The 22,993-nt window shown below is 41.7% G+C and overlaps 1 protein-coding gene across 1 annotated transcript in view; it reads left to right on the forward strand.

Annotated features, from left to right (window-relative positions):
* LOC117501064 (Bardet-Biedl syndrome 4 protein-like) overlaps nt 1–22,993 on the forward strand; it is an 89,381-nt gene that overhangs the window by 34,502 nt on the left and 31,886 nt on the right. The window contains 13 exon segments of the mRNA XM_034159874.1: nt 1,890–1,953; nt 2,101–2,212; nt 2,473–2,545; nt 2,797–2,850; nt 2,936–3,063; nt 4,692–4,746; nt 4,892–4,960; nt 5,117–5,269; nt 17,537–17,708; nt 18,157–18,226; nt 18,307–18,454; nt 21,910–21,924; nt 21,926–22,115. Coding sequence (XP_034015765.1) covers nt 1,890–1,953; nt 2,101–2,212; nt 2,473–2,545; nt 2,797–2,850; nt 2,936–3,063; nt 4,692–4,746; nt 4,892–4,960; nt 5,117–5,269; nt 17,537–17,708; nt 18,157–18,226; nt 18,307–18,454; nt 21,910–21,924; nt 21,926–22,115 — 1,303 coding nt within the window.

Here is a 22,993-nt window from a genome sequence, read left to right on the forward strand (position 1 = left end):
AAATAAGATAAGCAAATATTTGCACAAAAACAATAGAGTTTATCAGTTTGAACATTGAATATCTTGTCTTTCTGGTGTTTTCAATTGAATACAGGTCGAAGAGGATTTGAAAATCATTGTATTCTGTTTTTATTTACATTTTACACAACGTCCCAACTTCATTGGAATTGGGGTTGAGCGTGGAAGAGGAAGGTGAAAAGAGCAGTGCTTCTCTCACTCATTACCATCACTAAGGTGTCCTTGAGCAAGGTTCTTAATCCACAAATTATTCCAGGTGTGCCTTTGAATGCCTTGTGTACAGCACCGTGACGCTGGTGTGTATAAGGGTGTGAATGGCTGAATTGATGAGGCCTATGACCGGGCCACCAACAAGGGACGGGCCCATTGACACCAACTCAACACTGAGCCTCTGGCCCCACCCAGTTCTGCTCTCCAGTGCCCTGTGTGTAACCGGTACTGTGTGACACACATTGGTCTCTACAGCCACGTGTGGAGACACCGTCTCAACCTGCCTGAATGAGCCTGCGTGGCATCATCGTTGTCTGTGACAGACAAGCGAGAGAGAGAGAGAGAGAGAGAGAGAATGGCTGAATGTCAGGCATCTGTTGTAAAGGCTTGTTAAAAGTACACTGGTTCTGCCCTTTTATCACGATCCGTAGATTTTGAAATCTTCTCCATGTCAGCCCCAAACGTTTCACGAAATGTCTTATTGTACAATGAACAGAAAAATCTTTTGCATTTGTGTGCTCTGTTCCTTTTTCATTGATATACTTCAAAATGTCTGGTTTGAGAACATGTGCTGGTGTCACCGTATCCACCACACGACGGAACCACCTTGGTCTCTAGATGGCAACCATTCAAGCAGACAGCCGACTCATCACAGCCTCTCGAAAGTAACCATCTATCTACTGCAGTCAGGTGAAACACGAGCGTGTCCTTGGCCTTCTCAGCCGCTGGGGTGCTGAACACTGGCCTGTGTGCTGGATCACGCCCAGAGAAATGTACCACATGGCCAAAACATTGCACTTGAGCCGTCCTCACAGTTTAAGTGATACTCCTCGTCCGAGTCTCCCTCACTAACTGCTCATTTCACACAAAGTCATTCGAATGTTACCCAGCTATCCTACTAAGAGACCTACTACCAAAGACACTCAGCTGTCACCGGTTAGTGTCCAAGTCTTGCAACTATACAGTAAGACAGGAAGCACCAGGACCCTAAAGACTTGGACCTTATTCTTCTGCAACAATATCATCAGACACCCCTGTCTCTCCAGCAACCTCATGACTCCATAAGCTCTTCCCGTACGTCTCTCCATCTCAAAGACCGAGGACCCAGAGACATGAATGTCACTGCAGAGATAAGTGAGCATCTCTTCAGCATGTAAAAAGCTTCAGTTTCATCATAACCCAAGGTTTTCACAATCTTTCATTAAAATCTGTGATAATACTGTCTCATATTTTATACTTCTACTACTAATAAATTAGACTTCACTGCTTTCTGTTCCAGGATCAACCAAAGTTTTTTTTACCACATTTTATTAAAATCTGTTAGTTTGTAATTGACTCGTCCTGCTAACACTATGAGGAGTCCTGCTGCAGGTGAACTCCTGAATTTGCTTTAGGAGCTCTGATTCATGTTTGAGGTGATGAGATTCTGTCCTCACTTTGACTGCTTTTTGATACAGGTGTAGATAAATAGGAATCTTGTCTTGCTTATCAGATCTGCATTGGAAATGCAAGTTGTGTAGTAGCTGAAACACACTTTGATTGTTAATCAACCAAGAGTAAAATGGTTTGTTTTAGGGATTTTGCAGTATTGTTATTCAGATTTGTTCCCAGTAACAACACAACTCAACTCTGGAAATGATTTCCTATTGTGTGTCACGTAGGTAATAATCAAAGAACAGCTGCAGGAGACTAACGGGATGTGTGAATATGCCATATACGTTCAAGGTGAGCCTTCTGTAAAGCAAAAGCTCTGTACAGCTCCTGCTTAATCTACTCTTTGGACCCCTCGCTGTGCCTTAGATTTCTAATGTTCCTTCTGCTTTTTAATCAGATGAAAGTTTCTCCTTTTTTGTCTTATTTTTCTTGTCGCAGCATTAATCCTGCGTCTTGAGGGCAAGATCCAGCAGTCCCTGGAGCTGTTTCAGAGCTGTGCAAGCCTTAATCCCAGCAGTCCTGATAATCTCAAACAAGTGGCCCGATCATTGTGAGTTTCCCCGACTGTGTATCGATCCTATCACATTCATCTACAAATAGAGACCAGAGGAGAAAGCAGAGTGAGAACAGCTCAACTAGCAGCCAGTAACAGCCTGCAGACATTTTGATTTTTGTATAGAAAATTAATCCACCGCTCCTGACCCTTTTTCATTGCTGCAGGATTGTTAACAACAGCTATTCACCATGCCGAGATTATGTTTTCTTTCTTTCTTTCTTTCTCATATGCAATATTGTTTATTCTTTGTGTAGATTTCTCCTGGGAAAACACAAGGCAGCTATTGAATTTTATAATGAAGCTGCGAGGCTCAATGAGAAAGACTGGGTAAAACAAAAGCATTTTTGTTATTGTTCTAAAGTCAGCCACAGAAAAGTTTAGGAGAAACCTGTACTGTAAAAGACATTGATGAGCTTTTTTCTCATTAAATTCTCTTCACATTTGGATTGAGATTGTTAATGACAGTCAGAATTAATGTAGCTAGAACATGTAGAAATCTGTCTTGTGCTGTCTTTGTGTAGCGCTCATGAAGTTAAAGTGCCCCAGACTAAGATTATAACCTGACATTTTCACCACAGGAGATCAGTCATAATCTTGGGGTCTGTTATTCCTTCCTAAAAGATTTCAAAATGGTAAGTAAGATGATTTTTGCTGATAGTTTACGGTCTGTTCCTATATTTGAGTGAAACCATGAGTCTGCTCTTCTGCCTCTGACAGGCTGAAGAACATCTGAACACAGCTCTGCAGTTTAACAAACACGACAAGACCTTTATGATGCTTGGGAAAGTTAATTTGCTGGCTGGAGACACTGACAAGGCCATTGAAGTCTACAAGAGGGCAGTGGAGTGAGTAAAGCGTCAATGTAGACCAGATGTCAAAAAGTACAGTGAGGACATTTTGAAGTGGTCGATTCCAGAAAGCAGCTTTAACTTTAAGGCTCATCCTGGACTATGAGTAAATGAACTTTGAGATGGCAGAATCTGAGTTTTTGATTCCAGAACAGATGATATGAGTCATTTCAGTCAACTCTGAGTATGTTCACTGTGAGGTATAAGTGTACATGATAACAATAAAAAAGCTGACATCAGTGAATTGGTGGAGTTGCAATATGAAGATTCACCATGGCACCTGGCTGGAAAAACATTTGTGGGAGGGGCATCTAGATGCCACATCTCAGCCTTCTTCCATTGGTTGGTCGGTGGAGGTAACAAATTTAATTGATATATGGCTTGAGAAAAGCTTGTGTTCAGCTACTTGGCTGCCTCTTAATAAAACCCTGTGAGCAGCATGTACTGTCTCTCCACTCACAAGGAAAACTAAGATGTTTTTTGCATAATCCATTGCTGTGGTGGAGTGGTTAGCACTCTGTCTAATCCTCAAAGTGAGAAGGTCCTGGTTTCTGGCCCACAATGTCCTGATCCTTTCTGTATGGAGTTGACACATTCTCCCCATGTCTGTGAGGGGTTCGAACCACCATCACACTGTTCACATTATGCTCTGCATTGGTGGTTGCCAACTGGGAGGGTTCCATAGTGTGGTGGATGCAGTGACATTAGCTAATGCTCCCTGACCTGACACTGGTTCCACACGGTTTCAAGAAGCTTTGCTGTGGCCACAATGAAGGAATGAGAGAAGCTTAAAGGTGTGAAAAACAACAACAAAAGGGAATAAAGTGAAATGAGTAACCACTGAACTAATTAGATGTGTCCTTATATCCAGACCCCTTTTGAATCAAAGTGATGCTCCCCCACCCCCCCAAAATCCCTGTTGCTGGTAGCAAAATCATTTTTATTTGTTAATAATATTTGTTAGACTATGAACTCTAGCAAGAAAATATCCTCAAAATGTCTTCTCACCTTCACGTTAGTGATACCGGTATTAATGTTATATTAATACTATAACACAGTATAATGTGGTAATTTAATTGCACAGTGAGATGTTTTCTTTTCCAGATCTCTTTAAGAAGGGAATAAAATCAAAAACATCCCGCCGCGACCCTTCTTTCAGTCTGTCACAAAGTTGCAGCTTTGCGGCATTTTAACCTGGAGCCCCTTTATAATCATCTGATAAATTGAGTTAATTTCCAGTTCTGTTCACGTATTGAATATTTAAACATTAAGCCGTCATGTAAATAAGGAAATGACATCAGTGTGCATACTGCAATAGAGCTCATTATGGCTTTTCCTGTAGGAGGTAATCAAGCACCCAAATACTGTTGTTGCCTTTAATGAGACGTACCACTGTGAGTCCTATTTCAGTCCCGATCTGCCTCTTCAATATTCTTCTCTGTTTAAGCCACATGGTCCCCCACAGGTCATAATTAATGCTCCACAATTATGCTGAATCAAAGCCTGAATAAATAATCAGTAGATTCCTGAATAATAACTATGTTTGCTCAAGAATAAGTGCAGACATTAAATATAATTACAGACATAGATTATGTGACATCCCTTCCCTCTTATTTTTTATTCAGATTCTCTCCAGAAAATACTGAACTCCTGACAACTCTCGGTCTGCTGTTTCTACAGGTAGTATTATTGATTTAAAACAGTCTTTTCAGTGAAAGAATGTGTACGTGTCCTAGTGACCAACACAACTGAAAGAAACCAAATTTAAGTCAATCAAATTTATGTTTGCTTATGTTTTTGTTTGTTTGTTTTCCTTTTTTGCCAGCTTGGGAAATACCAAAAAGCTTTTAAACACCTTGGGAATGCCCTCACTTTTGACCCTAACAACTATAAGGTAGGTTTGCTACAGAGGTTGTGCAGTGAAAGGTTTGTTCTGTGCCTGGCGTGTTTTTGCTTGAAAGCCTTTCAGGTGCTACACCTGTCCTTCATTGTGTTCCGTTTGAAAGGTCGCCTCTTCCTCTAAAGCCTCTAATGACTGTTTTGTTCACAGGCCATCCTGGCTGCAGGCAGCATGATGCAGACCCACGGTGACTTTGATGTGGCCATGAATAAGTACCGAGTGGCGGCGTGCGCTGCGCCTGAGAGTCCTCCTCTCTGGAACAACATCGGCATGTGCTTCTTTGGCAAGAAGAAATATGTAGCTGTGAGTAACGCTCTTCGTAGCTTCACGTATCTTCACGAGCCAAACAATTGAAGCTGCAAAAGATTTAGTCTTCAAACAGTTCTTTATGAATTTTGTTATGTAAAATACTGTGTTTCTCCTATGAAGCGGCACGGTTCTGTATAATCTGCACACCACCTCACACACCATGCAGCGTGCACAAACTGCACTCTGTACTGCAAACTGCATTGGCAACAAGTAAAGTTCTACTAGCATGGATGGGCAGTATGCATAAAAGCTTCTCATAACATACACTGATCTAATTACTTCCATCAAGCCCTGACACCATGAAGCCCTGACAGAATTCACTGGGAGGAGGTCACATAGGACTGCATTGGTGTGGATGGAGTTTCATCAGTTGACTTCCTGTTCCGGAGCACAGCGGTGTTCTGCTGTATCTGTTAGCTGTTTGAACTGAGCTGTTTGAGTTCTTTGAATTAACAGTCTTTTTCAAGACTTTTTTACTTTTTTTTACTTTTTCACCGTGCTCCAACGCCTAAGGAAGACCTCTAACGGTCGAAGCATCGCGACGGAGCTCTTTTATCAGCTGGCCTTCATCAGCGTTGGCAGGCTAACTAGCTTGCTAACGCTTTCGTTTTTATTTTTGTTTTATTTTTTAGCACTGTTGTCGTGCTGCTCCACAGCTTGCCTAGTGGATTTTTATTTTATTTTAGCACTTTTGTCGTGTGTTACCTGTGCTGCTCCACAGCCTGTCCAGTGGATTTTTATTTTATTTTTTAGCACTGTTGTCGTGCGTTACCTGTGCTGCTCCACAGCCTGTTCAGTGGATTTTTATTTTATTTTTTAGCACTGTTGTCGTGTGTTACCTGTGCTGCTCCACAGCCTGTTCAGTGGATTTTTATTTTATTTTTTAGCACTGTTGTTGTGTGTTACCTGTGCTGCTCCACAGCCTGTTCAGTGGATTTTTATTTTATTTTTTAGCACTGTTGTCATGTGTTACCTGTGCTGCTCCACAGCCTGTTCAGTGGATTTTTATTTTATTTTTTAGCACTGTTGTCGTGTGTTACCTGTGCTGCTCCACAGCCTGTTCAGTGGATTTTTATTTTATTTTAGCGCTGTTGTCGTGCGTTGCCTGTGCTGCTCCACAGCCTGTCCAGTGGATTTTTATTTTATTTTTAGCACTGTTGTCGTGCGTTACCTGTTCTGCTCCACAGCCTGTTCAGTGGATTTTTATTTTATTTTTTAGCACTGTTGTCGTGCGTTACCTGTGCTGTTCCACAGCCTGTCCAGTGGATTTTTATTTTATTTTTTACCACTGTTGTCGTGTGTTACCTGTGCTGCTCCACAGCCTGTCCAGTGGATTTTTGTTTTGTTTTTTGGCACTGTTGTCGTGCGTTACCTGTGCTGCTCCACAGCCTGTCCAGTGGATTTTGATTTTTATTTTATTTTTTTTTTTAGCACTGTTGTCGTGTGTTACCTGTGCTGCTCCACAGCCTGTCTAGTGGATTTTTATTTTATTTTTTACCACTGTTGTCGTGTGTTACCTGTGCTGCTCTGCAGCCTGTCCAGTGGATTTTTATTTTATTATTATTATTATTTTTATTTTTTAGCACTGTTGTCGTGCGTTACCTGTGCTGCTCCACAGCCTGTCCAGTGGATTTTTATTTTATTTTTTAGCACTGTTGTCGTGCGTTACCTGTGCTGCTCCACAGCCTGTCCAGTGGATTTTTATTTTATTTTTACCACTGTTGTCGTGCGTTACCTGTGCTGCTCCACAGCCTGTCCAGTGGATTTTGATTTTTATTTTTATTTTATTTTATTTTTGGCGCTGTTGTCGTGCGTTACCTGTGCTGCTCCACAGCCTGTCCAGTGGATTTTTATTTTATTTTTTACCACTGTTGTCGTGCGTTACCTGTGCTGCTCCACAGCCTGTCCAGTGGATTTTGATTTTTATTTTTATTTTATTTTATTTTTGGCGCTGTTGTCGTGCGTTACCTGTGCTGCTCCACAGCCTGTCCAGTGGATTTTTATTTAGCGCTGTTGTCGTGCGTTACCTGTGCTGCTCCACAGCCTGTCTAGTGGATTTTTATTTTGTTTTAGCACTGTTGTCGTGCGTTGCCTGTGCTGCTCCACAGCCTGTCCAGTGGATTTTTATTTTTATTTTATTTTATTTTTTAGCACTGTTGTTGTGCGTTACCTGTGCTGCTCCACAGCCTGTCTAGTGGATTTTTATTTTGTTTTAGCACTGTTGTCGTGCGTTACCTGTGCTGCTCCACAGCCTGTCCAGTGGATTTTGATTTAGCACTGTTGTCGTGCGTTACCTGTGCTGCTCCACAGCCTGTCCAGTGGATTTTTATTTTGTTTTAGCACTGTTGTCGTGCGTTGCCTGTGCTGCTCCACAGCCTGTCCAGTGGATTTTTATTTTTATTTTATTAGCACTGTTGTCGTGCGTTACCTGTGCTGCTCCACAGCCTGTCTAGTGGATTTTTATTTTGTTTTAGCACTGTTGTCGTGCGTTGCCTGTGCTGCTCCACAGCCTGTCCTGTGGATTTTTATTTTATTTTATTAGCACTGTTGTCGTGCGTTACCTGTGCTGCTCCACAGCCTGTCTAGTGGATTTTTATTTTGTTTTAGCACTGTTGTCGTGCGTTACCTGTGCTGCTCCACAGCCTGTCTAGTGTCGGATTCCCTGTTTGGGAATCCGCTAGCTTAGCGTAGCTACTAGCTCTTAGCCGTTTTAGCATGGCGGCTTCTCCTGTCTCTCCCGTACTTTTCTGCTCTGGGTGTGAAATGTTTAGTTATTCCTCGGCCTCTTTTAGCAGTAACGGTACTTGTAATAAGTGCAGCTTATTCGTAGCTTTGGAGGCCAGGCTGGGCGAATTGGAGGCTCGGCTCCGCACCGTGGAAAATTCTACAGCTAGCCAGGCCTCTGTAGTCGGTGCGGACCAAGGTGGCTTAGCCGCCGTTAGTTCCCCCCTGGCAGACCCCGTGCAGTCGGGAAGGCAGGCTGACTGGGTGACTGTGAGGAGGAAGCGTAGCCCTAAACAGAAGCCCCGTGTACACCGTCAACCCGTTCACATCTCTAACCGTTTTTCCCCACTCGACGATACACTCGCCGAGGATCAAACTCTGGTTATTGGCGACTCTGTTTTGAGAAATGTGAAGTTAGCGACACCAGCAACCATTGTCAATTGTCTTCCAGGGGCCAGAGCAGGTGACATCGAAGGACATTTGAAATTGCTGGCTAAGGCTAAGCGTAAATTTGGTAAGATTGTAATTCACGTCGGCAGTAATGACACTCGGTTACGCCAATCGGAGGTCACTAAAATTAACATTGAATCGGTGTGTAACTTTGCAAAAACAATGTCGGACTCTGTTGTTTTCTCTGGGCCCCTCCCCAATCAGACCGGGAGTGACATGTTTAGCCGCATGTTCTCCTTGAATTGCTGGCTGTCTGAGTGGTGTCCAAAAAATGAGGTGGGCTTCATTGATAATTGGCAAAGCTTCTGGGGAAAACCTGGTCTTGTTAGGAGAGACGGCATCCATCCCACTTTAGAGGGAGCAGCTCTCATTTCTAGAAATCTGGCCAATTTTTTGGGATCCTCCAAACTGTGACTGTCTAGCGTTGGGACCAGGAGGCAGAGCTGTGGTCTTATACACCTCTCTGCAGCTTCTCTCCCCCTGCCATCTCCCTATTACCCCATCCCCGTAGAGACGGTGCCTGCTCCCAGACCACCAATAACTAGCAAAAATCTATTTAAGCATAAAAATTCAAAAAGAAAAAATAATATAGCACCTTCAATTGCACCACAGACTAAAACAGTTAAATGTGGTCTATTAAACATTAGGTCTCTTTCTTCTAAGTCCCTGTTGGTAAATGATATAATAATTGATCAACGTATTGATTTATTCTGCCTAACAGAAACTTGGTTACAGCAGGATGAATATGTTAGTTTAAATGAGTCAACACCCCCGAGTCACACTAACTGTCAGAATGCTCGTAGCACGGGCCGGGGCGGAGGATTAGCAGCAATCTTCCATTCCAGCTTATTAATTAATCAAAAACCTAGACAGAGCTTTAATTCATTTGAAAGCTTGTCTCTTAGTCTTGTCCATCCAAATTGGAAGTCCCAAAAAACAGTTTTATTTGTTATTATCTATCGTCCACCTGGTCGTTACTGTGAGTTTCTCTGTGAATTTTCAGACCTTTTGTCTGACTTAGTGCTTAGCTCAGATAAGATAATTATAGTGGGCGATTTTAACATCCACACAGATGCTGAGAATGACAGCCTCAACACTGCATTTAATCTATTATTAGACTCTATCGGCTTTGCTCAAAAAGTAAATGAGTCCACCCACCACTTTAATCATATTTTAGATCTTGTTCTGACTTATGGTATGGAAATAGAAGACTTAACAGTATTCCCTGAAAACTCCCTTTTGTCTGATCATTTTTTAATAACATTTACATTTACCCTGATGGACTACCCTGCAGTGGGGAATAAGTTTCATTACACTAGAAGTCTTTCAGAAAGCGCTGTAACTAGGTTTAAGGATATGATTTCTTCTTTATGTTCTCTAATGTCATATACCAACACAGAGCAGAGTAGCTACCTAAACTCTGTAAGGGAGTTAGAGTATCTTGTCAATAGTTTTACATCCTCATTGAAGACAACTTTGGATGCTGTAGCTCCTCTGAAAAAGAGAGCTTTAAATCAGAAGTGTCTGACTCCGTGGTATAACTCACAAACTCGTAGCTTAAAGCTGATAACCCGTAAGTTGGAGAGGAAATGGCGTCTCACTAATTTAGAAGATCTTCACTTAGCCTGGAAAAAGAGTTTGTTGCTCTATAAGAAAGCCCTTCGTGAAGCTAGGACATCTTTCTACTCATCACTAATTGAAGAAAATAAGAACAACCCCAGGTTTCTTTTCAGCACTGTAGCCAGGCTGACAAAGAGTCAGAGCTCTATTGAGCTGAGTATTCCATTAACTTTAACTAGTAATGACTTCATGACTTTCTTTGCTAACAAAATTTTGACTATTAGAGAAAAAATTACTCATAACCATCCCAAAGATGTATCGTTATCTTTGGCTGCTTTCAGTGATGCCGGTATTTGGTTAGACTCTTTCTCTCCGATTGTTCTGTCTGAGTTATTTTCATTAGTTACTTCATCCAAACCATCAACATGCTTATTAGACCCCATTCCTGCCAGGCTGCTCAAGGAAGTCCTACCATTATTTAATGCTTCAATCTTAAATATGATCAATCTATCTTTGTTAGTTGGTTATGTACCACAGGCCTTTAAGGTGGCAGTAATTAAACCATTACTTAAAAAGCCATCACTTGACCCAGCTATCTTAGCTAATTATAGGCCAATCTCCAACCTTCCTTTTCTCTCAAAGATTCTTGAGAGGGTAGTTGTAAAACAGCTAACTGATCACCTGCAGAGGAATGGTCTATTTGAAGAGTTTCAGTCAGGTTTTAGAATTCATCATAGTACAGAAACAGCATTAGTGAAGGTTACAAATGATCTTCTTATGGCTTCGGACAGTGGACTTATCTCTGTGCTTGTTCTGTTGGACCTCAGTGCTGCTTTTGATACTGTTGAGCATAAAATTTTATTACAGAGATTAGAGCATGTCATAGGTATTAAAGGCATTGCGCTGCGGTGGTTTGAATCATATTTGTCTAATAGATTACAGTTTGTTCATGTAAATGGGGAATCTTCTTCACAGACTAAAGTTAATTATGGAGTTCCACAAGGTTCTGTGCTAGGACCAATTTTATTCACTTTATACATGCTTCCCTTGGGCAGTATTATTAGACGGTATTGCTTAAATTTTCATTGTTACGCAGATGATACCCAGCTTTATCTATCCATGAAGCCAGAGGATACGCACCAATTAGCTAAACTGCAGGATTGTCTTACAGACATAAAGACATGGATGACCTCTAATTTCCTGCTTTTAAACTCAGATAAAACTGAAGTTATTGTACTTGGCCCCACAAATCTTAGAAGCATGGTGTCTAACCAGATCGTTACTCTGGATGGCATTTCCCTGATCTCTAGTAATACTGTGAGAAATCTTGGAGTTATTTTTGATCAGGATATGTCATTCAAAGCGCATATTAAACAAATATGTAGGACTGCCTTTTTGCATTTACGCAATATCTCTAAAATCAGAAAGGTCTTGTCTCAGAGTGATGCTGAAAAACTAATTCATGCATTTATTTCCTCTAGGCTGGACTATTGTAATTCATTATTATCAGGTTGTCCTAAAAGTTCCCTAAAAAGCCTTCAGTTGGTTCAGAATGCTGCAGCTAGAGTACTGACGGGGACTAGCAGGAGAGAGCATATCTCACCCGTGTTGGCCTCCCTTCATTGGCTTCCTGTTAATGCTAGAATAGAATTTAAAATTCTTCTTCTTACTTATAAGGTTTTGAATAATCAGGTCCCATCTTATCTTAGGGACCTCGTAGTACCATATTACCCCATTAGAGCGCTTCGCTCTCAGACTGCGGGCTTACTTGTAGTTCCTAGGGTTTGTAAGAGTAGAATGGGAGGCAGAGCCTTCAGCTTTCAGGCTCCTCTCCTGTGGAACCAGCTCCCAATTCAGATCAGGGAGACAGATACCCTCTCTACTTTTAAGATTAGGCTTAAAACTTTCCTTTTCGCTAAGGCTTATAGTTAGGGCTGGATCGGGTGACCCTGGACCATCCCTTGGTTATGTTGCTTTAGACGTAGACTGTGTTTCATAATTATTGTATGGCCTTGCCTTGCAATGTGGAGCGCCTTGGGGCAACTGTTTGTTGTGATTTGGCGCTATACAAGAAAAAAGTTGATTGATTGATTGATACTCTCCTCCACTCTGCAAGTGCTTGTAGTCCCTGTGTCTGTGATGTCCAGCAACTTATTGGGGATTTCTTGAATTCTCAGGATGTCTCCTTTGTGAAATTCAACGTAGGCTGGAAAGAAGCACTGCCTACATTCATATTGGTGAGCGCTTGCAGAGCTGGGATGCAGTCCTATGGCTGAGTTCTTGGGTGTTAAAGCAGACGACTGTGGTCACTGAGCAGCGAGTAACTCGGACTGAATCCTGCTGAGAATGAGTCCTGCAAGTATCTTGCTAAGCACAGAGAGTAGTGTGATACCGCTTTGGCTTCTGTGATCCAAGCGATCACCCTTTCTCTTCCACAGCCTGTTGGGATGATACCTGTCTCCCAGATGGAAGCATACTGTACTTGCTGTGTCAGAGCAACAGCTTGTCACAGTTCACAAACTAATCATGTCTCCAGTGTCTCTTTTTTTGACATCTTAATGTTTCTAGTGAATTCTCCTCCACATTATTTTATTCTGAAAAATCTGCTCTTTGTTCTTTCTCTCAGCTTTATTTCCTGTTTTATTTGATTTTCCCTTTTGGCCTTGGTTTCTCCATCTTGCTTCCTGTGTCTCTTCTCAGCTGTTCCTCATTTCTGTAATTACTCTGTGTATTTTTTCTGTCTGAGTTCAGCACCGTTACAGTGGTCATCAGTGTGTCCAGACCGTTTGATCTGCCACTGAATGTCATTGTCCATTCAACTTCGTACATTCTGAGGCGATTTCAGTCAGGTAGAAAATTGCTCCAGCACATCTCTTCCAGACTCTCACGTTAAAAAAAACAAAAAAACAGAGCTTGCAGTGCAATCTTTATGGGTTTGGGTTGTGCACAGCACATTATGTGTTTACATCATATAGAACTATGAAACGTGCGGGGTGTGGCGTCCATCAATGCTGCATTCAAAACACCTGACAAGTTTCGGTGCCTCGGACTCCGAGCTTAATAGGTGGATTTGCTTACGAGACTTTCCTCACTCTGCTGGACATTTCTGTCGGTTAGTGCGTCACAGTCACGCAAACCATTTGTTATTATTATCATTTATTTTATCTTATGTTATTATGGCTGACAAACTAACATGTTTACTCCATTTTGTATAGATGTCCCAGACTTTGTCTGTAGATAGTGTTTTTGAGAGCAGTAATTGGGTTAGATTTTTTTTTTTTTTGACAACAACAAAAGTTCATTAACTATTTAATTTTTTTAAATAGCTGCAAGAAAATTACTTGGTCAGCACAGCCACAGCACACAGGTTAGTTTACGTGGTTAAAACAGCCTCGTTACTGTTTCCTTCTGCTGAAAGAGACATGCACATAAAGTACACGTTAAATACTTTTCATACTAAGTTAACTTATTTTAATTACTATCATTGTTTTATTTCATATTTAGGAGTTTGTTCGTTTGCCAACGCATTTAGCTTTACCGATCGTTAATTAACAGCCTCGCGGACCTCTGACAGGCTTAAACCAGTTAAAATATAAAGCGATGCTAAAATACCCTCAGCCATATGAGCCTTGTGTTCTTTATAATTTAATTAATTATTACGAGCTTATTGTCTTATGTGCAATTTGTACATGTTCAAATCAAATCATCATTTGTTCATGATGTGCAAATCAAGGGATATTTGTAGATCACCCTTTGTGCATTTGCAGTTATTTGCAGAGACAAATTTAACTTCATAAGAAGTTGGCTTTCAGTTAGCGAAATTTAGCATACAAGGTTATGTCCGCAAAATGTCTTGTAAATCACTCCAAAGGTGTTATCAGGTTACAAAAACAGCATTTTCAGTTTTAGAAGTGTTTATTTCTCACTAGCTTTTACATAATATACCAGAAACGAAGCTGTTAGCACATAGCTACACCAGGAATTGACATCACCACGCTAACCTCTGTGAAATGTGTTTAAGTTCAGAGGTGTTATTAGGTTCCAAAAACAGTGTTTTCAGTTTTAGAAGTGTTTATTTCTCACTAGCTTTAACATAATATATGAGAAACATGTATATAAACACACAAAACAAAGCGGTTTTGAAGAGACCAGCGAATTACATCACGGTGCAGCTCTACTCTGGATAGGCTGTCACCCGCATCACTCAAAAACACAATGGATCAGATTGTAACAGAATGTGACTTTCTAACCTCTTAAAACACATTAAGGTTAGCCATATTTGAACTTGTCCAAGGTCTGTGTTCCAAGAATGTTCGCTGTGGATTTCAAGACTCTGGCAGAATTGGGCTGGACTTATGCTTACCTTATGTATCACTGCGGCGACGCATCAACTCCTCAACTACGACTGAACTCGAAGTTAGACTGCCTGATGTCTTAGCTTCACATTTCGCAAATACCCAATCACTAGACAGTCTTGTGGATAGTTTAAACTCAGCGCTCAAAACTACACTCGACATGATTGCACCACCTTGTGCGTGACCTCAAGCATAAGGCTAGAGTTCTAGAACGAAAATGGTGTAGTTCAAAATGAGAAGTATTCCACCTTGCGTGGTGTGATGCTATCTTAGACTATAAGCATGCACTACTGGCTACAAAGTGGACCTATTACACTGATTTGATCAACAAAAACAAGCATAACTCTTCCTGTTCGACACTGTGGCAACACTTATTCATGGACAACCACCTGTAGTTCTCTCTCCTTTTACAGCACAAGATTTCCTGGATTACTTTGAGAAGAAAATAGAAGACATTAGGTTAAACACATCCCAGCATGCCTTAACCCAGTCACTACACCCTGCTATTGAGGTGGGCGCCACTACTGAGGTATTACCTAGATTTACAGAATTTGATAGTATCTCACTAGGCATGCTGATGAAATTCGTAACGTCAACAAAAAGCACAACCTGTTTATTTGATCCTATACCAACAAAACTGTTTAAGGACCTGTGGTCCACTCTTAGGCCAACTCTGCTGCAAATTATTAATCTTTCTTTAACTTCTGGATCTGTTCCTAAATATTTCAAATCTGCAGTGATTAAATCATACTTAAGAAATCTAATCTTGACCTTTGTGTATTGAAAAACTATCGGCCGCTATCAAATCTATCATTTTGCTCTAAAAGTGGTGTCACGGCGGCTCATGGACTATCTTACTGAGAATAATCTCTTTGAGCCACTGCAGTCTGCTTTTAGGAAATATCATTCCACAGAGACGGCTCTCACTAAAGTGGGTGAATGAGCTTCTACTTGCAGTCTATTCAGACACCACTACAGTTCTGGAACTGTTAGATCTCAGTGCTGCGTTTGATCATATTCATCATATTCTACTTGATAGGCTGGAAAATCATTTCGGAATTACTGGGACTGCTTTTACATGGTTGACATCATACTTGACCAGTCGTTCTCACTGTTTTGTACAATAACGCTATCTCTAACCTTAGTGACATGAAATTTGTGGTTCCACGGGGTCCATCTTAGGCTTCCTGCTTTTCTATATTATATAGCACCCCTCGGGCACATATTGCGGCGTTTTGGGATTACCTTTCACTGCTATGCTGATGATACTCAGTTATACATGCTGATAACTCCTGGTAATCTCATTCACATAAAATCCTTAGAAGACTGCCTTGCATCAGTGAAAAGCTAGATGTCTAGAAACTTCCTACTTTTAAACTCTGATAAGACTGAAATGATGGTTCTTGGTCCAGTGAGACATCGGCAATAATTTCACCAGTTAACACTCAGCCTCGGCTTGTGTGTCATACATCAATCAATTTTTCAATCAATTTTTTTTTTTATAGCGCCAAATCACAACAAACAGTTGCCCCAAGGCGCCTTATATTGTAAGGCAAGGCCATACAATAATTATGTAAAACCCCAACGGTCAAAACGACCCCCTGTGAGCAAGCACTTGGCTACAGTGGGAAGGAAAAACTCCCTTTTAACAGGAAGAAACCTCCAGCAGAACCAGGCTCAGGGAGGGGCAGTCTTCTGCTGGGACTGGTTGGGGCTGAGGGAGAGAACCAGGAAAAGACATGCTGACAAAGTGAGGAACCTTAGGGTAATTTTTGATCCTACATTGTCCTTTGACCTCCACATTAGAGACATTACGAGGACTGCTTTCTTCCACCTGCGAAATATAGCGAAGATCCCATCGTCCCATCCTGTCTATGGCTGATGCTGAGTCCCTGGTCCATGCGTTTATCTCTTCAAGATTGGACTACTGCATTGTTCTATTTTCTGGGTTACTGTAAATCCAGCATTCGGGCTCTCCAAATGGTTCAAAATACTGCCGCCAGACTTTTGACACGAAGCAGAAAGTTTGACCACATTACACCCATTTTGGCGTCTCTTCACTGGGTTCCTGTGAGATCACATTTTAAGGTTCTGCTACTAGCCTATAAAATTGTTCACGGACTGGCACCTCCCTACTTAGCTGACGTAATTAACCCTATGTACCGGCCCGGGCTCTGCGTTCTCAGGGTACAGGACTACTTTGTGTCCCTAAGGTGAATAAGAAGTCTGCAGGTCATAGAGCTTTCTCTTATCGTGGCCCTGTTCTGTGGAATGATCTCCCTGCATCAATAAAACAGTCAGATCCTGTGGAGACTTTCAAGTCCAGACTTAAGATGCACTTATTTTCCCTTTCATATGGCTAGCATACTGGCATAGTATGGTAGCCATATTTACTATGCTTTTTATTCTTTTAAATTCATTTTAATAGGAAACGGAACGTGCCGCAGCCTCAGCTTTATCTAAAGTCTGGGTCTTTTAGTGAAGCTTAGGGCTAGTGGCCGGCGACCACCTTTAGTATTTCTTCTGTTTTTCTTGTTGCTTAATGCTGACAAATTACACTGTATTTATTGTCTTTCTGATGCCTGATTCTGTTTTTTTCTCTCTGTTTGAGGCGCGGCTCCATCCAGAGATGGGTGCGGTGTCTGTTTCTGAAACCCTCCTGACCTGTGCACCGGCAACATTTCCTGTATATTCCCTTTGTAAATTGTGTTTGTATCATGGCCCAAGCAGAGGGTCGCCCCTTTGAGTCTGGTCTGCTTGAGGTTTCTTCCTTAAATCATCAGAGGGAGTTTTTTCTTACCACTCTCACCTGTGTTCTTGCTCTGGGAGTTGGTAAGGTTAGACCTTACTTATGTTGTGATTCGGTGCTATGTAAATAATATAAATTAAATTTAATTATTTCCTACTACTTTTTACTCTTTATTTTACTTTTTTTTGTTTTATCGCCTGTTGTAATTTATTGTTATTTTTTATTTATTTCCGATTGGGGTAACTTGGTGCCCTTTTTGTTTTAATTATGTACAGCACTTTGGTCGACTGCTGTCATTTTAAATGTGCTTTGTTGTGTTCTTTAGAAAAGTACGACACATATTGTGTTATTAATTGGATCATATATTCTGTTCCTTTCGTAACAGCCTTGTCTTCTTCTGTCTCAACTTTACTTCCACCTCAGGCCATCAGCTGCCTGAAGAGGGCGCACTACTTGTCTCCTTTTGACTGGAAAGTGTTGTACAACTTGGGTCTGGTTCATCTCACCATGCAGCAGTATGCGTCTGCATTCCACTTCCTCAGTGCAGCCGTCAACCTCAACCCCCATCTGGGGGAACTCTACATGCTGCTGGCAGGTACAGAGTCAGAAATTTCAGATATTTTTACAGATTTATTTGTGTTTGAGTCTTTCTTTGCTTTGCAGAAACAAAGTCAACAGTGTTATTTATCTGAAATTGTAGCCGCCTCTTATACATTAATATTAAACATTTAAAACTGTGCTAACTTAAGTGATGCTGCAGAACTTTAACTATCGGTGTTTGTTACTACACACTTTCTCTGAGTGCCACAGTGGCTTGTGGGCCTCATTTGGAGATGTTAATTAGTTTAGTGTCACCTCTGCATTTCTTCTCACGTACCTGATATACTTTAGAACTCAGAGTGAATACTTTGTGCTGCTCACATGACTGACTATATCACTGCCTCGATCAGTTGCTTACATGACCAATCATACCTGAACAGTCGACAGCTCTTCAGTTTGTAAAGTATTTAAGTTCAAACCTACACGTGTCTCACTATCAACAGTGGCTTTGACCAACCTGGAGGATGTTGAAAATGCCACCAGAGCGTATGAACAAGCTGTGGCACTGGATGAGTGAGTATAACAGGTTCTGTAAGACTGAATCGGTTTGGAGTGAATCAGTAACTTTAGTCCTTCTTGATGGTTTCCTACAGATCCAACCCCCTGGTCAACCTGAACTTTGCTATCTTCCTCTATAACCATGGTGAGAAGAAGGGTGCTCTGCAGCAGTATCAGGACATGGAGACTAAAGTCAACTTGCTGAGAGACGGCAGCAGCGGCAGCTTCGAGTTTGATCCCGAGGTAATGTTCGTGATGTCTCAAAAGATGGTTGTAGAAATAAACACTGTTTTCATCTTATGAATTCATTCGTAAGATGAAAGATGTTATTACATTCAGTTCATGTAATAACATTTACATTTACTCTGATGGACTACCCAGTAGTGGGGAATAAGTTTCATTACAGTAGAAGTCTTTCAGAAAGCGCTGTAACTAGGTTTAAGGATATGATTCCTTCTTTATGTTCTCCAATGCCATATACCAACACAGTGCAGAGTAGCTACCTAAACTCTGGGAGTGAGATAGATTATCTCGTCAATAGTTTTATATCCTCATTGAGGACAACTTTGGATGCTGTAGCTCCTCTGAAAAAGAGAGCCTTAAATCAGAAGTGCCTGACTCCGTGGTATAACTCACAAACTCGCAGCTTAAAGCAGATAACCCGTAAGTTGGAGAGGAAATGGCGTCTCACTAATTTAGAAGATCTTCACTTAGCCTGGAAAAAGAGTCTGTTGCTCTATAAAAAAGCCCTCTGTAAAGCTAGGACATCGTACTACTCATCACTAATTGAAGAAAATAAGAACAACCCAAGGTTTCTTTTCAGCACTGTAGCCAGGCTGACAAACTAGTAATGACTTCATGACTTTCTTTGCCAATAAAATTTTAACTATTAGAGAAAAAATTACTCATAACCATCCCAAAGACATATCGTTCTCTTTGGCTGCTTTCAGTGATGCCGGTATTTGGTTAGACTCTTTCTCTCCGATTGTTCTGAGTTATTTTCATTAGTTTCTTCCTCCAAACCATCAACATGTCTATTAGACCCCATTCCTACCAGGCTGCTCAAGGAAGCCCTACCATTAATTAATGCTTTGATCTTAAATATGATCAATCTGTCTTTATTAGTTGGCTATGTACCACAGGCTTTTAAGGTGGCAGTAATTAAACCATTACTTAAAAAGCCATCACTTGACCCAGCTATCTTAGCTAATTATAAGCCAATCTCCAACCTTCCTTTTCTCTCAAAAATTCTTGAAAGGGTAGTTGTAAAACAGCTAACTGATCATCTGCAGAGGAATGGTCTATTTGAAGAGTTTCAGTCAGGGTTTAGAATTCATCATAGTACAGAAACAGCATTAGTGTTGTGTGGGCCGCTGAAGAGGAGGTACTGCTGGCCCACCACCATCAGAGGGCGCCCTGCCTGGAGTGCGGGCTCCAGGCACCAGAGGGCGCTGCCGCCTTATGGGAGCAGCCTGGGTGACAGCTGTCACCCATCACCGGACACAGCTGTTCCACTCAGCACAGAGGTATATCAGGAGGATGGCGTCTCCACCTCAGTGCCGAGATATCGCCTTTAGACGAAGGTAACGTTCTCTGCATTTATATTCTGACTACATAGCTAACAGATTTGTTAAACCTTTTCAGGACAGCTGAATTGCTTAGATAAGTACTCACCTGCCTGTCATACTGTAACTGGAGGTGGAGGCGGCTTCTCCCCTCTCCGTTGCTGGGTGCTGTCGCATCCACGCCTGTGGTTGTTGCTCTCTCCCGCCAGCAGTACCGGATCCGACGAGCGGAGGCAGTGGCACCTGGGAATTCGGGACTTGGCGGTTCCAGTATTTCCAGGGTTCGGTGGCAGAGGAGATCTGGGTGGTTCGGTTTCGACTGAGACGGACGTCTCCTACCTTCGAGCCTGCCCACACGACACCAGCGGATTCGACCCCAAATTGTGATGTTGTATTCATTGTGCTCGTTTCACAATAGTAAAACCTTGTTATTCACTTCCTCCATTGTCCGTTCATTGCGCCCCCTGTTGTGGGTCCGTGTTCCTACACTTTCACAACAATTAGTGAAGGTTACAAATGATCTTCTTATGGCCTCAGACAGTGGACTCATCTCTGTGCTTGTTCTGTTAGACCTCAGTGCTGCTTTTGATACTGTTGACCATAAACTTTTATTACAGAGATTAGAGCATGCCATAGGTATTAAAGGCACTGTGCTGCGGTGGTTTGAATCATATTTATCTAATAGATTACAATTTGTTCATGTAAATGGGGAATCTTCTTCACAGACTAAGGTTAATTATGGAGTTCCACAAGGTTCTGTACTAGGACCAATTTTATTCACTTTATACATGCTTCCCTTAGGCAGTATTATTAGACAGCATTACTTAAATTTTCATTGTTACGCAGATGATACTCAGCTTTATCTATCCATGAAGCCAGAGGACACACACCAATTAGCTAAACTGCAGGATTGTCTTGCAGACATAAAGACATGGATGACCTCTAATTTCCTGCTTTTAAACTCAGATAAAACTGAAGTTATTGTACTTGGCCCCACAAATCTTAGAAACATGGTGTCTAACCAGATCCTTACTCTGGATGGCATTACCCCTGACCTCTAGTAATACTGTGAGAAATCTTGGAGTCATTTTGATCAGGATATGTCATTCAATGCGCATATTAAACAAATATGTAGGACTTGCTTTTTTGCATTTGCGCAATATCTCTAAAATCAGAAAGGTCTTGTCTCAGAGTGATGCTGAAAAACTAATTCATGCATTTATTTCCTCTAGGCTGGACTATTGTAATTCATTATTATCAGGTTGTCCTAAAAGTTCCCTGAAAAGCCTTCAGTTAATTCAAAATGCTGCAGCTAGAGTACGGACAGGGACTAGAAGGAGAGAGCATATCTCACCCATATTGGCCTCTCTTCATTGGCTTCCTGTTAATTCTAGAATAGAATTTAAAATTCTTCTTCTTACTTATAAGGTTTTGAATAATCAGGTCCCATCTTATCTTAGGGACCTCGTAGTACCATATCACCCCAATAGAGCACTCGCTCTCAGACTGCAGGCTTACTTGTAGTTCCTAGGGTTTGTAAGAGTAGAATGGGAGGCAGAGCCTTCAGCTTTCAGGCTCCTCTCCTGTGGAACCAGCTCCCAATTCAGATCAGGGAGACAGACACCCTCTCTACTTTTAAGATTAGGCTTAAAACTTTCCTTTTTGCTAAAGCTTATTGTTAGGGCTGGATCAGGTGACCCTGAACCATCCCTTAGTTATGCTGCTGTAGACTTAGACTGCTGGGGGGTTCCCATGATGCACTGAGTGTTTCTTTCTCTTTTTGCTCTGTATGCACCACTCTGCATTTAATCATTAGTGATCGATCTCTGTCTCCCCTCCACAGCATGTCTTTTTCCTGGTTCTCTCCCTCAGCCCCAACCAGTCCCAGCAGAAGACTGCCCCTCCCTGAGCCTGGTTCTGCTGGAGGTTTCTTCCTGTTAAAAGGGAGTTTTTCCTCCCACTGTCGCCAAGTGCTTGCTCACAGGGGTTTCGTTTTGACAGTTGGGGTTTTTCTGTAATTATTGTATGGCTTTGCCTTGCAATATAAAGTGCCTTGGGGCAACTGTTTGTTGTGATTTGGCCTATATAAATGAAATTGATTTGATCTTTTCATTTGTTGATTATCACAAATAGCTGATGGACATGGCTCCAGAAGATGGGAGCAGCCCTGCAGGTTACAGAGAGTCTCGTTTGGACCAAACCGGATAAGGAGTCCAAATCAAACCCAAACATGGCAGCTGCTTCCATATCTCCCAGTGCACCTCTTGGTATGAACCAAGCCCTGGGTCAGGCCATGTCTTCTGCTGCAAGCTACAACAAGAACCTGCAGCTGCCAGCAGGTACAACTCATTCTGGACTCTAGTTTGATGTGTGGGGTTGCACTGGTACAATGGTGCTTCATTTTTCACCAAAACTCCAGTAGACATGCCCACCTGTAACAAATGGTGTACAGAAAACAAATAACTCTAAATGTTTTCATACCTGTGTTATTTTTAGGACTTCCTAAAAAGCCCTTCCATGCCTCTGGAACAGATCCTGAAGTGGAAAAAGCCCCCAGAGTGCCCACAGGTGCTCCTGGATTACCCCACCCTGAAGACGCCAACAACCCACAGTGTGAAGTGGAGGATGTGGACGAGGTCCAAGCTCCTGCCTTCCGGGTCGGACCGAACGGTTTTCCATGTTGGACACCAGACTGTACAGTTTAGCATAAAGGCCTACCTTACTGATAACCATTTCCCATCACTTACCATCTGACAAGAGGAACCATAACCAATTTATTGTTATCTTTGTTGTCACACTGGATTCACTTCATCCTGTTAGAGCTGCTGTGAACAACTTGTTGAACAGCAGACATGTTGACATGCTCATTGAAGCTAATTCACCTGCTTTTTCCTTCCACACTGCTGCACGTCTGTGTCGTCTTCAACATTTAGAAATACAAGTGAAACCAGTGGTGGGCACAGCTAACCAAAATGTTTGCTTCGATAACCGTTACTCCATTAACCTGAAAAGTTAACTTTTATAAAGCTAAGCTGATAAACCCCTAAAAAAAAAAAAAATTTGCGGAAGTTACAGCTAAAAGCTAAACTGATAAGTTCAGTATTTTTCTCCAGTACACTGGCAGTTACTGACACAAGTCAGCACTTCTGTCTCAGATCAGCCTTCTCTCGGCAAAGAGACCTTGTGACCAGAGAGAAAAGAGAAGAGAAGAAAGGAG

Source organism: Thalassophryne amazonica, chromosome 2 (genome assembly GCF_902500255.1).
Source record: "Thalassophryne amazonica chromosome 2, fThaAma1.1, whole genome shotgun sequence".
In the NCBI taxonomy this organism is placed as follows: domain Eukaryota; kingdom Metazoa; phylum Chordata; class Actinopteri; order Batrachoidiformes; family Batrachoididae; genus Thalassophryne; species Thalassophryne amazonica.